Below are 14,889 nucleotides of genomic sequence, written 5' to 3'. Positions count from 1 at the left end.
TGAATATTGGGTCAGTGTGATGAGTGTCAAGTGGTTTGTAAGGTTACATTTGCAGGGAGCACTCCGAGACAACAGATTCAAGTTGCCACAAAAAACAAACAAACTCTTCACAGTCAGATTTTGTACATCTGTCATAAATGTTCTTATTGATGTTATCAGCTGGGGCTAACTAACAACGCAATTATTATTATTATTATTTGTTTATTTAGCAGACACCTTTATCCAAGGTGACTTACAGAGACTAGGGTGTGTGAACTATGCATCAGCTGCAGGGTCACTTACAACTACGTCTCACCCGAAAGTCGGAGCACAAGGAGGTTAAGTGACTTGCTCAGGGTCACACAATGAGTCAGTGGCTGAGGTGGGATTTGAACCGGGGACTTTCTGGTTACAAGCCCTTTGCTTTAACCACTGGACCACACAACCTCCTATACAATACTACATTTTCACATGAAAATGTTGCTAAACTTGCCACTTTAAAAGTCACATAAACAGGCTAAAGATTGGAAAGACACTGAGTATCACTTTGCCCCATGAGAGGGAGATTGAGATCACTGAAAGGTAGAGTTGGGGTACCTGGGTGAGTGTGACTACACATGAACTACCTGGGTGGTGCTTGCAAATAAAATACTTCAGTCTCCTTACTTCAAATACAATTGTAACTTAATGCTCCTGATGTTTTATTTGCCCTGTTCTGTTTTTAAAATTCAAAATTTAACCCATAAAACGTTTAAAAAAACAAACAAACAAAAAAAAAAATAATCTAATTACCTTTACATATAGTTCTGTGTCTGAATTGTTGTTATCAGGAACAATTTGTTTTCAGAGGGTTCCCATAAGCTCCATTACAGAGCTGTAACAGAGGGAATGGAATGACTGAACTGAACGTGTAGCTTCTTACTGTCTAAAATATAATTTCAAAATCTGAAGACGTCTCATCTTTGAAAAACAATTGACAAAATTGTTTGACATAATTTTGCATGCAAGTTTTTTTTTTCAATGTTACCATTATGTTGTTGTGAATGAATCCTCTCCTGTATCTTGCTGGTTTCAGGTGTGGATACTCCTCAGTGCTCGTCACTTTGATACCCCAGACCTTCTTCCAAGCCTCGTACAGCTGTACATGTACGGGGTAAACACCGGAGTGGTGTGGAGCCACTGCATAGCCCATGTTTGTGGGGACACCATGCTCCTGAAATACATAATATAACAGTTGCTGTCTTTTTCAGGGCAACATTCACATTAAACATACTATTTAAGGCTGAACAAAGACATCATATATACAGACATTACACGATTAATATCCAGGAAGAAGCTATTAGCTCAATTTTATGAACTAAATACTTCAAAATGTCTCTCAAACAAAAAATAGACTAACTTTTTTTAATTAAACACTGATCATGATCGCATAATTAATTAATACAATTACCGCAGCCATCTCATTTAAGTTTATTATTATTATTATTATTATTATTATTATTATTATTATTATTATTAACCCAGCATAAAAATTCAGTTTTCCTATTTATGGATTCAGGATCCTATTTGTTGGTCCCTCTTTATAGTTTTATATTTATTTACAATCCAGCATTTATTGTTAAATTGTTTGAACCAACTGCTAAGTCACAATGGAGTCAGTTTATTATTCACCTTACTACATTTTAAATTATAAGTTTTCTTTATGTTATTAATTTCTTAGCAGACACCCTTATCCAGGGCGACTTACAATTGTTACAAGATATCACATTATTTTTACATACAATTACATTATTTCTACACATTATTTTTACATACAATTACCCATTTATACAGTTTTTTTTTTTACTGGAGCAATCTAGGCAAAGTACCTTGTTCAAGGGTACAGCAGCAGTGTCCCCCACCGGGGATTGAATCCACAACCCTCCGGTCAAGAGTCCAGAGCCCTCACCACTACTCCACACTGCTGCCCTTTACTCATAAACTAATGTTTTTCGTTGCCATTATACTTTTACATGATCTTTTATTAATAACTTGAAATCACTTAAATAAAACAAAACATTAACAGTAACGATTTAGCTTCCATAATTGTAAATAATATTGTTTAAAATAAATGTGGTTATTGAAATAAAACAAAGCTACAATGTTAAAAGGTCTGCAGTCAGTAAAAATCCACGTTGCAACAGCACTGGTTATGGTATCGTACTGAGCTTAATTCATGGGTTTGCAGTGAACTTTGCATTTCTAAAAGAGGACACTGTCGAAACTGACAGATTTCATTTGTTGTATTGTTGTTGTCTGTCGCAGAAGAATTACTAGAAAGTGTATTTTGAAAGTGAAAGCATGTTTAGCACGCAGGTGGCACAGCAGACTAGCTGCACTTCTGTGACACTGGAACACACTTTGACAGTAGATACAAGTAACCCTCTTTCTATCCAATAACCGTCAGAAAGTTTTAAAAAATAAAGTCCCATTCACAAGTCCTTCAGTTTGAGTGCTTTGCTACATAATACGGTTCTGTTTTTATATTCAAACGATGGCTATGCTCATTCAGTCCTGGCATGCACTAAAATGGTGCACAGGAAATGTATTATTTATTTATTTAGTTATTTATTTATTTATTTCTTAGCAGACGCCCTTATCCAGGGTCTTTTACAGTTGTTGCAAAATATTACAATACAAAGTATCACATTATAGAATATCACATTACAGATAAAAGCAGCAGTGGTTAGGGCTCTGGACTCTGGACTCTTGACTGGCGGGTCGTGGGTTCAATCCCAGGTGGGGACACTGCTGCTGTACCCTCGAGCAAGGTACTTTACCTAGATTGCTCCAATAAAAACCCAACTGTATAAATGGGTAATTGTATGTAAAAAATAATGTAATTGTATGTAAAAAATAATGTGATGTCTTGTAACAATTGCAAGTCGCCCTGGATAAGGGCGTCTGTTAAGAAATAAATAATAATAAAAGAGCAGTTAAGTACAGTACAATCAGTTGAAAATAAGAGCAATTACGGTAAGAGGGACAAGAAAGGAGTGAGATTAACATGCGTTAAAAAAAATGAATCTCCCAAAAAATTAATGCGTTAACTGCAGAAGTTTACTGCGATTAATTGACAGTCCTAGTTTAAATATTTCAAAATCAATGACTTTTGTAATTGACGACTGTAAATGTGATAATCTTAAGGAATTAGGCAGAACTACGTAGCCATGCATAATCCTTTCCAACACAACCCCTAAAATAAAAATAAAACATCATAAAGATGAAATAGTGCATTATAGTATATTTTCTTTTTTACATGGTTAGTGTCCTGTTTCCCTAATAACCCCACTTATAAACCAGGTTGCTAATGATGAAATTTAGCCCTTTAATACATTTAGTGAGATCAAATCAAACAGATGGCCTACACTACTCCTCCTGCCTGAAGCAACAACAATGGATGATACATTGGTTCTTTATATTAAACTTAAATACAGTACGTTTTTTCTTATTGTGCCTCCTGTGTCATTTCCACACACTATTGAAAACTATTAACCTAGTGGCAGAGTATGGGGAGGAGGTGGGCAGGGCAGAGGCCCGGACACTAAGAAATGTGTGTTTTGTAGCTGCCTATGCACAGCCACAGGTGAATGTAATAGTTGAATTGGACCACGTTCACACTGTGCTGGCACCAGGGCCACCTCAGGGGCCACCTCAGGGCCGCTGCATATAAGGTCTGCAACCCCGTTCACATTTGCTGTTTAAGGCGACACTTTTTGTCAGTACACTCCAGAAAGACAAACAACAAGCAACATGGTGGGCAGTGAGTGTGATGAGAGAAAAGTACAGCCTTGGGATGCTGAGGAAGTGCAGACTCTAGTTTATCTGTGGGCAGATAGAAGTGTTCAGGAAGATCTGGGGTGCATCAGAAATTAGAAAGTTTAAGCCTGAATTTCTGACGATTTGAAGCAAATGGACATAAACCATGGGTACAATACACTTAACTTACACACTCAAAAACACAAAATTCTACCAAATCTGTCAAATTATATTTTTAAAACCTTATTTTTTCCCCTTCAACAGAACTCATTTATTAAGTCTATATCAATCAGTAAAATTTGTGGATTATAAAGAAATTCCTAAATATATTTACAACATACAGCAATACAAGATACAGCTGTACCATTGGTCTATTAATTTTTTAACACCATTTGTTTGCGAATCTTTTGGCAAACTGAGTTAATTAATAACAATAATAACTGTCTTTCATTGCATGTGATGTCAGTAGCACGGCTCAGCTCTGCAGTGGAAAAACAAACCAGGCTTCCCTTAACCACACTGTGAGGGCTCGGTACCGCCCCGGCGCAGCTCAGTTGTACAATGGAAAAGAGGCAGTAGTAACAAAACTGAGATGTGCTGTGTTTGAACTGAACATAACATATAAAATGCATAATTCAATTGTGATGCAAGTTTCATCAGTCAGAATATTACAAGGTTCATAGTATTTGCATTTTAGGGTTCCCTATAGCCCTATTGCACTAACAAGTATTCTAACCTGGACAAATACTGTATGTTCCCATACAAGCACAGCTTGGAACTTTCAGAACCACTCCGCTGGATTCTCATGACAACCAAATCACTTTGGTAGCTGTGGGGTAGGCTCGGGGGTGCCATTTTATAGTCACAATAACACACTTGTGTGTTATTGCTTTCTTTAACAACGATCTAGAAAACACTTGCAGGGGTTGTAGAAAAAACACACTTTTCTACAGCTTATGAGGAGCCTCTCATTACCACTTTGGCAGTAACATCTCAGCCTGTGATGCAGGAAAAATCCATGCTGTTGCACCTGCGGTGCAGCAGGAACTAGGCTTTCGAGTCTACGATCAGTGAATCTCATTGCAGGAAATCGTTTTATAGTGTTGATTAAGACTGATTGTGAGCAGTAATCTTTTTTCAGCAGCTTTGCTGACTGGATACATTTAAAAACATACTTTGATATATATATACAAGGATTGTAATTTTAGTTGGCAATAAACTGGAACTTCATATTCATTTTTGCAGGAATATTTCTAAATACTTCATTAACTAATGGTGCTATGACAATCGAGCTATCGTATTCTTAAAGAGAATGTCAGTTCCTCCTGATCTGCTGGCAGCTTTTGACTGTTTCTTCATTGGTTAAATTCACTTCAGAATCACTAAAGCACTTTGCCCTTACGTTTGTGTTTTACCACGTTTCCTCAAAATAAGGCCCTTTATGTCAAACCCACACACGTATTTACAAGGGCAAAACTGGAAGATAAGTCTGCACTTAACTGTGCTTAAAACAGACTTTACCATGGTTTATCCATGCCTTAATAATAATGTATCATTCTTCACATATATCACTAAAATTAAGTCCCAGGTTCAGATCCTGTTGAAGCACAACCTGAAGCTAGAATTCACCATATCCCAACACAATGTGTGTTGTAGATCTATGTTACTGAAGATAACATCCTTTAAATTAAATGTAAAACCAAGATCCCATCTGTTTTGTGAACTCTTCAAGAGCCATAGTACAGTCACACATAGATTCCATTGTCAGCCAAAGTTCCCACTCATATGTATGCTAAAAATAGTTGAAATTCGGCTTAAATACTTGAATAAAAAAAATATATCAGTCACTTTTTGTATGTTTTGTATCTAAATATTCAGGCTTTACCATTGTCTTGCCTGAAGTTACTGCAGCATACATACCACATGATTGTTTTCTTCACATGATTAAAAAGCATTTGAAACAATATTGGACACATTGATTTATCATTTATGGCTCCCAGTGGACAACTGCTTTACTCTTTACACTCAGCCCTATTTCTGCCTGTTTTTCACTTTTTTTAATTTATGTATTTATGTGTAACTACTGGATAGTTTGTGCATGTAACTTATATCAAATGAAAGGTCACACAATTTCCTTTCATATTATATAAGTTGCAACATGATCAGGCATACTATATGTGGTAGAGATGAGAATATACTGTATGTAAAAACAAAACAAACAAACCAAAAAAAATTATGTTTGGTCACGGCTATATATTTTGTAATCATAGATGGCTCAAAAAATACTGCAGCATTGAACTTCAATATGACATGAACATGGAAACAAATGGAATATGGAGGTTGTGGTGGTTAAAGAAATGGCCTTGTAACCAGGAGGTCCCCGGTTCAAATCCCACCTCAGCCACTGACTCATTGTGTGACCCTGAGCAAGTCTCTTAACCTCCTTGTGCTCCGTCTTTCGGGTGAGACGTAGTTGTAAGTGATACATAGCTGCTGATCTGCAGCTGATGCATAGTTCACACACCCTAGTCTCTGTAAGTCGCCTTGGATAAAGGCGTCTGCTAAATACACAAGTAATAATAATAATAAAATGACATCAACACGAGTGGAAAGCTTGGAGGCATTTTAAGATCGCAGCCCCAGCTAAGAATACCGTATACCAACAGTGAATATGTCATTGGAAAGCGCCGGGTCTGTACTTTCAAACGAATAGGGCTGAGTTTAAATAAAATTAACAAGTTCACCTTGGGAGATGGGTTGACAGCCTTTAAAGTGGGTTAATTGGTGTCAAAGGCATGTTAACTACCCACAGTGTCATCTCTTGAGAAAGATATGTAACATGCCAGCCCACGACTGGTAAGGATATCCAGAGTCAATGCACATGCTTATTTTACTGGAATATGCACATTACGTTTTGCGAAACTGACCAATTGCACCTCCTGGGGCCACTTTTTTGGGAGAATGGAAAACAATTCCAAGAAAATGATCACCCACACCTACTTAGCAATTCACAGCCAAGTGGAAAGATCACTCTTACTGGATGGAAAAGAAACAGGGAACGGAAACCAAGAAGCAAAATTAGCTTTACTCATGATCAAATATTCATGTCAGCCTTTCAGGCATTTCCAATTAGATTAATTATTAAAATATACCCTAAAAGGACACCTAATGAAGGAGAAAGGTTGTAACCTCTAGAATCGAAGAAAACAAATGAGTCCATTAGCCAACTTGTTGGACAAACATTTCTTAAATGAGGTTTACCTTTCTTCTTTTAAATCTAAAAATGTTGCAGACAAAACAGGCACCTCTGTGAAAGACATCAGTGACAATTGTTTACATGCCTGATAGACCACATGATGTTCAATTATCCGATTAAAAACATCAACCCTGCATGCTAAATAATAATAACATGATAGTTGTTTTATTACTGTAGTCTCAATCCTATTGTGGTATGTGGGACCCTATACTGCTCATGCTGTACTGTTGGAGTGAATGATGGCCGCTTTTGTAATAAATACTTGTGAACAAGCATAGCGTTAAAATTACAGATAGCAGTCAATTTATTAACAACTTAATTGTGAAATGTAGGCCAGATAGCGTACACACATAAACAACTTCATGGTGTAATAATCTTTGTTAGATACTGTATATAATGATTCTGCTGCCTATCTTATATTTTGACAGCAGACTGAGGATAATCTGCCTGAAGTGTATGTTGCATCAGGTGGTTTGGCAGCCTGTCAGTTCATCTGTTTTCTGTAACTAAATGTACTCTTATTTTCCATAACCCTAGTCAAGAATATAAAAGCAATGAACGGAGAATGTATTGTTTACCCATTTGTTTGTCAATTGCAGCAAACTAAAAGGAGCGTACTAACTGGGGATGATCCTGTGGTTAGTACGGAGGACGGTACTAAACGAGTACGCAAGTTAATACCAATTGCAACAAACTAAGCAGCTCAAGATAGTCCCTAGCTGCGTACTAAAAATGATCTAAATTGCAACAAACCCAAAAATTACTATAGTTGCCCCATAGAGGATATTAAAAAACTGTACTTAGTCCAGCATTGTCTTTAGACTAAAGGTCTGGTATTGTACTCCTGAAACAAATGTGAAGAATCTCAAAATATATTATAAAACTGAACTATTCCAAATATTAAATAAAATGATTTGAAGTCAAAATGTTAGACAAAGTAGTTTAATTCTTATTCAAATTATAGCCTAGGCCTATATTAAAAAAAAAAAGAAAAAAATGAAATACGACTTCCATATATTCTTAATTATGTCACAATGCTTGTAATTACACCTTATATCCTATTTGTAATGGTAACGAATGGTAGTTAAACACATATTGTGGATGGAAAATGAGTGTAAAACTAAACAGGGTGCCGTTCATACCTTATTCAATGATTGTACGACGTCCAGTGCACCTTGTGATTGTTGTTTATTGTGTCCTCTTAGAAATTAAATAATAGAGATATTATTGTGCAGAAGCTCATTAAATATAATGATGTAATCATTCATTCAGTGGTGTTCAATTGTTTTTAACAAGCTGTTCCCCTTATAAAGCGGTCTCCTGCCTTTACGGTATCTACACCTGCTTTCACGATGTGGAGACTTTCGTATGCTCAGCGAGTACAGTCTACCCGAATAATAATATCCACCTGTTGTCTCTGCTTGTGATTTCATTTACACCTTTTCATATGGGCTACACTTAAAAAAATGCATTTGTTTTATGTGTGAATTGACTAATGAGGCCCAATGACAGTTTTGTTTTTTTAATTACGCACTTCATTAATTTTAGTGCCGCTTTATGTAAATGAGATTATGCATTTGATTTAAGAATAGTGCAAAATGTTTGTATGCAATTCAGCCTATTTACTTTTGTGCGTCAATTCATTTCTGTACTTAATTTGCATATGTAACAAAACAAAATCATTAAGGTGTTAGGTTTCTCAATAAATAAATACAATTATTAATAAATTATTTATACTGTTCTTTGAGGAAAAATAACACTGTGGATGATATTTATAATTTATTTATATTTTGAATTATATAATAAACTGAAACCATTTTGAGCTCCCCCTTCAGTTCCTGTTTGGTAAAACGCTACAATAAAGAGCTTAATCCTGTGCTGATCCCCAACTAGCTGATCCCCAACTTTGTTCCACATCTTTTTTTCGTTTCAGTTGGTACTAAATTAGTACAGAGCTGAGGATGATCCCGAGATAGTACCATACTAACCAGTCTGCAGCTCTGTACTAAATTCCCAAGTTCGCTGCAATTGATCCCTTATGTCCAATGAATGATGCACTGCTTTTGAATTGCTGTGTTTATTTGTTGGAAAGCAGATTTTGGTTGATCCCTATTCCATAGCCTATAGTATTTATTATTTTATTATTATTATTTGTTTATTTAGCAGACACCTTTATCCAAGACGACTTACAGAGACTAGGGTGTGTGAACTATGCATCAGCTGCAGAGTCACTTACAACTACGTCTCACCCGAAAGACGGAGCACAAGGAGGTTAAGTGACTTGCTCAGGGTCACACAATGAGTCAGTGGCTGAGGTGGGATATGAGGCAATGTGAAAGGGCCTTCCAAATTCCCAGTTCCACCTATTCATCCATCTTGTATCCTAATAGAACGTGTTTGTCATCTGTTTATACTTGTACATAATATTTATATTTCTTTTTTTTCTAAATAACTACAAACAGTGGCGTCTAACTGATGCAGCTGCTAACATGTTTATTCAGGACCTGTCTGGCCTACTGCTTCCACTCACTCACTCTAGAGAAGATAGGAAACATCCACTTGGCATCCATTTGCAAAAAGGAGCATAACACCATAATAACCCCTAAAGGTCAAATAACCCAATCCAAACCCCTCATGATCTTACTGTGACCATCATAGGCGGCTCTTATAAGAGGCTTGGGGAGGCTAAGCCTCCCCAAAATAAATTGCCCAAACCCTCACAAGAAATTGTTCTGACCAACACAAAAAATATTTGTGAGAGAAGATCTTTTTTTTCCCGCAAGCGCGCAAAGCAGGTCTAACAAACATATTTCTTGTTTTCCTAATGCGCAACCGCCAGACTGCTAGGGCAGCTGGGATATCAAAATCAACACTGTAGTACAGATACAGGATTTAGTTGCATTTCAATGTCATTGGAGGAGACAATGCTTGGCTGGTTTAACATCAATCTGAGCCCACCATGCCACTGCAGGGGGCAGCCAACGAAAACTCGGAATCCTTTTCGCTTATTCCCTTGCCTGGAACATCCTCTACAATTTCTACATTTATTTGAATTGCTGTTATCTATACAAACAGCTTGATCTGAATCTAATTTTACAGAACTTGTGGCAAATATTTTCATAGCATACTGTCTGTTTTCACGCACCACCGTTTTGTGAGAATTTGATAATGACGCTACAGTCAGAACATACATCCTGTTTGAACAAATGCCAACTTTCAGAAAACTGTTTGTGGTGCCAGATTATGAATGTTTCTGAAGTTTTTTCTTTAGATTTTTCCAGTCCTTCACTCCATTTTCAGTGAAAGCAGGGTCTTTTGAACTTCTGAAAAAGTGTCTGGTTTTGCTTACCAAAGACAGTTTTCTGATACACAGGTAAACAAGGCTGTGATGGTCCTGTTGCAGTATCACCAAGTTCCAAAATACAGGATTTAGTTGCATTTCAATATCATTCGAGGGGACAATGCTTGGCTGGTTTAACACCCATTCTTCTCGCCGATCTGAGCCCCATATAGATATTGGAAAGTTTACTAAGAGTGCAGTTATTTTTTTTTGCAAATATATCTTATGAAATACGTTATATGTCCCTTGATTATAAGTACAATAGTAAGTGTGTGTTTAGATGCTTAATAGTCAGTATTAATAATTGATTTAAATTGGTGTGAAGTGATGGAAATGGTGTTTGAAATTGGTGTAGGTACAGGTCTGCAGAACAGGTTAACGGATTTAAAGGTTTTAAAAAACATTGCAGTTTGTTATCCTTACTGTTTTTATAATTTGCTTAAATATGCATAACATGTTTTAAAGCACAAGCTCATGCTATGTTAAACTTAATTTATTTGGCCACCTTATGTTGAAAAGAAAAACAATGTCAAATATATATGTAGCATCCCCGAGTGGTTTCAAGATCTGTTTTGTGCGATACATTATTATACAGTACAAGTTCTCAAAGATGCAGGAGACTGAATCCGGTTTACAGCTTTTATCTATGTCTGTCAGTCCGACTATTTTTCCAACTCAACACAATAAATGAAACGTAGTATATAGACTCATTAGTAACAGAGTAATAAGGGCAGCAGTGTGGAGTAGTGGTTAGGGCTCTGGACTCATGACCGGCGGGTCGTGGGTTCAGTCCCAGGTGGGCGACACTGCTGCTGTACCCTTGAGCAAGGTACTTTACCTAGATTGCTCCAGTAAAAACCCAACTATAAATGGGTAATTGTATGTAAAAATAATGTGTCAAAAAAAAATGTAATTGTATGTAAAAATAATGTGATATCTTGTAACAACTGTAAGTCACCCTGGATAAGGGCGTCTGCTAAGAAATAAATCATAATAATAATAATAACAATAATAAAAAAATAATGCAAGTCTTAATATATATATTAAGACGTGCATGGTGCCTATGGTGACCATGCATGTCAGATAGAATCCATTTGAGAGTCAATACAATGGATTCAGAGTGACCCAAGCAGCTCCGTACCAGTGCAAACTCCTTGTTGAGAATCATCTGCTCAGCCAGGGATGACTCGTTATGGAAAAGATGGGGCTGCATGTGACTCCACATGTGAGGAAACCACCAGAACTCGTCCACATACTTCATCAACAAGTCATCTCCCTCATCCTCGTCCTCCGTACCTACAGGGTAGACAGGGTTGTTCATTTTACTAATTGTCTAAGACAATGGCCTGGATTTTCAACCTTTCCACACAGGTTAAAGAAAAATAAATTGTGTAATTACAGAAAGTGTGATTATAGGAGAATTTAAGAAAGTCATTACTTATCATTACAGTACAAAGGGCCCAATGATTTAGTGCTGATCTGATATAGGGTCAGCAATATCTTTAAACACTCAGAACTAAAGAAATGATACAGTTGTTATCATGTAAGAGCAAAAAACATGAATCATTACAGTGTAATTATATGGATATTCAGCACTGTAATCTAAAGTGCATGATAAACTTTTATGTCTGTGTGAACAGGCTGGCTGGTGGTGACGTCAGACCTGGAAGCAGACAGACACAGACTGAGGTGAATGAAGCGCTGATGCACAGTTTATTATAAATGAACAAATAAAAGGTTTGAACAAAACACAAATCAATAGCACAAAACAAACGGCATGCTGGCCAAAATAAATAGACAGACAAAACAGTGGACAAACCTCAAACAAGTATCGTGCTGAACTGTTTCAGCACGAGTAGCAATTGTTATTCGTCTTTATTTATTTCTTTCTCCTTCTCGCTCTCTCCCGTTCTCCACTGCAAACACACCAACCCTGTGTGCGTGAAAAACTGACTCTTTTATGCAGCTGTGCTGGGACTTGCTTGCTAATCAACAATTCACTTGAATCTCGGCACAGTCTGCGCGTGAACTAATTGTGCACTCCCCATGCCCCATACAAATACCCACTTTAATCTGCATGTGAAGTGATTGTGCAATCCCTGTGCCTAAATACAAATAAACATTTTAAATCCCCTGTGGTACATAATCCACACTATATCCCATGCACCACTATATACATACAAATGATAACACCCTACATAAAACAATAAAATGCGCACAGGGGTGAGGCACGCCTCCACAGTCTGACAAACAAAATGTTGGCAAATGTATTTCAAATGTCAAACTACATCTATTTTATGGGGTATACATCTCACGATAAATTATTACCTGCTAGTAAGCAGACCCAGATACCCTAAAGTGTCTTTTGCTTTTTTCTCAATTAACTCGAACAGTAAATGTAACATTACAAACATGAATCCAGAATATATATATATACTCAAATACTGTATACTGACCACATGTCCCCTTCTTTGCCTAGTTATAATGAGGTCTGTACTGTGACTAACTGGATTTATTACAGCTGGGAGTTAAGGAATAGCAAACCTAACTCTGAGCTTTATAATGAATGTAGGTTCCCTCTTGCACAGAGAAATCCATGCATAATAGGCTAACAAAAACAACACTCAACATCAGCTTACCTGTGTGGTAGAACCTCCCTGAAAATCCAAGGTTGAATGTGAAATTTGTAATATGACTTCTCAGTAGATTCTGCGTATCAAGAAGGGCCTGACAATAAAACAGAGTATTAAAGTGTGTGTGTGTGTATATATATATATATATATATATATATATATATATATATATATATATATATATGCACAGTTTTATAGGGTAATTAATTTCTTTAATTTGCCACACCTTCTGATTATACTGTACTGGGGAGCTATACTAGACAACAAATAAACACAAAGAATTTCAGATTTCAGTTTTTCGTAAATTCAGTGATGGTTATACAAAACAAATTTCACACATGCTTTAAGAGACTTAACAGTAGTCATCTAAAGAAATGTAATTTCTTTAAGAAAAATTGAAGAAAATTGAAGGACAGGATATAATATACTATTTTTTTAAAGCTGGTAATAGAAAGGGCGCACAATGACACCGTTTATGTAGAATAGCAGTTGATTTGAAGCAAGTAAGCATAATTATGTTCATAAAATATTACAACAGTGTACATGAAAATGATGTTATCTAATCCTAGAAACATGCCTAAAGATTAGATTTGTCCCAACCTCATTTACAAATCTAATCATCACTTTAATAAATTATGGGCTTAAATTGGATTTTTTTTTTTTTAATGTAATGATACTTATAATGTGATACATTAACAAGGTAAGTTTTTAAAACCTTTTTTCCAACCCATAGTATATATCAAGCTATTCTCTCACATCTGCATTAATGTTATTTTATGAACTGGGTTGGACCCCTGATCCTCAGTAGCATACAAAGGCTGAACCTGTTTAAATCTATTCACATTTAATGCATCCATGGATTTTGCTATGGCAGATTAAGTGTATTTATACGTGGTGTTTTGAATTATTGGCTGCTAATGAGACAGGCTCACATCACTGTAAGGCCTAAATACTTCTTTCCTCATTTTAATGAGTTCATTTGCTGCCTCTTTTGGACGAAATACAACTAATTTATTTTAATTAAAGGTCAAAACTCCTTGGGCTAAGCAAATTGAAGGGCCTATTGAGCTCCCGAGAGGGCCCCAAGGAAGATTCTGCTCTGTCCCTATGAGCAGATCCGGACCCAGCATTTTAACAGCCAACATTCTGCCCTTGCCCACAGAAATCAGTGGCTCTGGAGACAGCTGCTCTAATTTTAAGAGAAGGCAGAACAATGTTAAGGCATGGATGTGTTGTTCTATCCCCAGACAGTGTGAAAATCCAAAGTCAGCCAAAGTAATTATAGAGACAATCCTACAGAGCTAAAAGGCTGAACTGATCAATACGGCTGCCGGGGCATGATTAGTTGTTTTGCAGAGGGGAGATGATTTATGGAACGTGCATGGCTGATGTCAGATTAATGGAACTAACAAAAATAATCTCATATTTCGTGTCAGTGAGGTGATGCAGATGCAATCAATATTATTGTGCCTATGTTTCCGCCCACGTCTCTGTACTGCCTGTGTGGTTATAAGAAAAACAAAACAAAAAAAAAAAAAACATTTGAGGAATATCCTGCAATTGTTTTTTAAATTCCACATTTTGCTTCCTTATTGATGACATTTCTATCTAGTAACCATTATGAATTGTACTACCTTACAATCTGTAAAACAGCATAACACTGTTGCTTTTATGCAATTGTAAACAGCTGTTGTAGCAAAAAGGGCTCACAACCAATCACAGTCATATCTACTTTTAGAACTGTCTTAAGCTTAAGGCTTGAATACAGATGAGCTCCCTCAGAAACTCAAATTATAATAATACTTGGCATGCTCTATCAGTCTATTGGAACAAACATTCAGCTGTGTCTTTTTGGGACCGTCTGTCTGCTTAAATTAAAGAAG

The 14,889-nt window shown here is 36.5% G+C and overlaps 1 protein-coding gene across 4 annotated transcripts in view; it reads right to left on the bottom strand.

Moving 5' to 3' along the window:
• LOC117409680 (bifunctional heparan sulfate N-deacetylase/N-sulfotransferase 4-like) overlaps positions 1-14,889 on the bottom strand; it is a 242,837-nt gene that overhangs the window by 50,837 nt on the left and 177,111 nt on the right. For 3 of the 4 annotated variants that reach the window (XM_034016001.3, XM_034016003.3, XM_034016002.3), the window contains 3 exons: positions 13,013-13,100; positions 11,515-11,669; positions 1,007-1,192 (listed from right to left, as the gene is read on the bottom strand). In XM_034016001.3, the coding sequence (XP_033871892.3) occupies positions 1,007-1,192; positions 11,515-11,669; positions 13,013-13,100 (429 nt within the window). The remainder of the gene's footprint in view (positions 1-1,006; positions 1,193-11,514; positions 11,670-13,012; positions 13,101-14,889) is intronic. The other variant, XM_059002732.1, reaches the window with a different exon arrangement.

The sequence above is a fragment of the Acipenser ruthenus genome, chromosome 2 (assembly GCF_902713425.1).
Source record: "Acipenser ruthenus chromosome 2, fAciRut3.2 maternal haplotype, whole genome shotgun sequence".
NCBI classification, from domain to species: domain Eukaryota; kingdom Metazoa; phylum Chordata; class Actinopteri; order Acipenseriformes; family Acipenseridae; genus Acipenser; species Acipenser ruthenus.
This window is presented reverse-complemented; position numbering and strand designations above follow the sequence as displayed.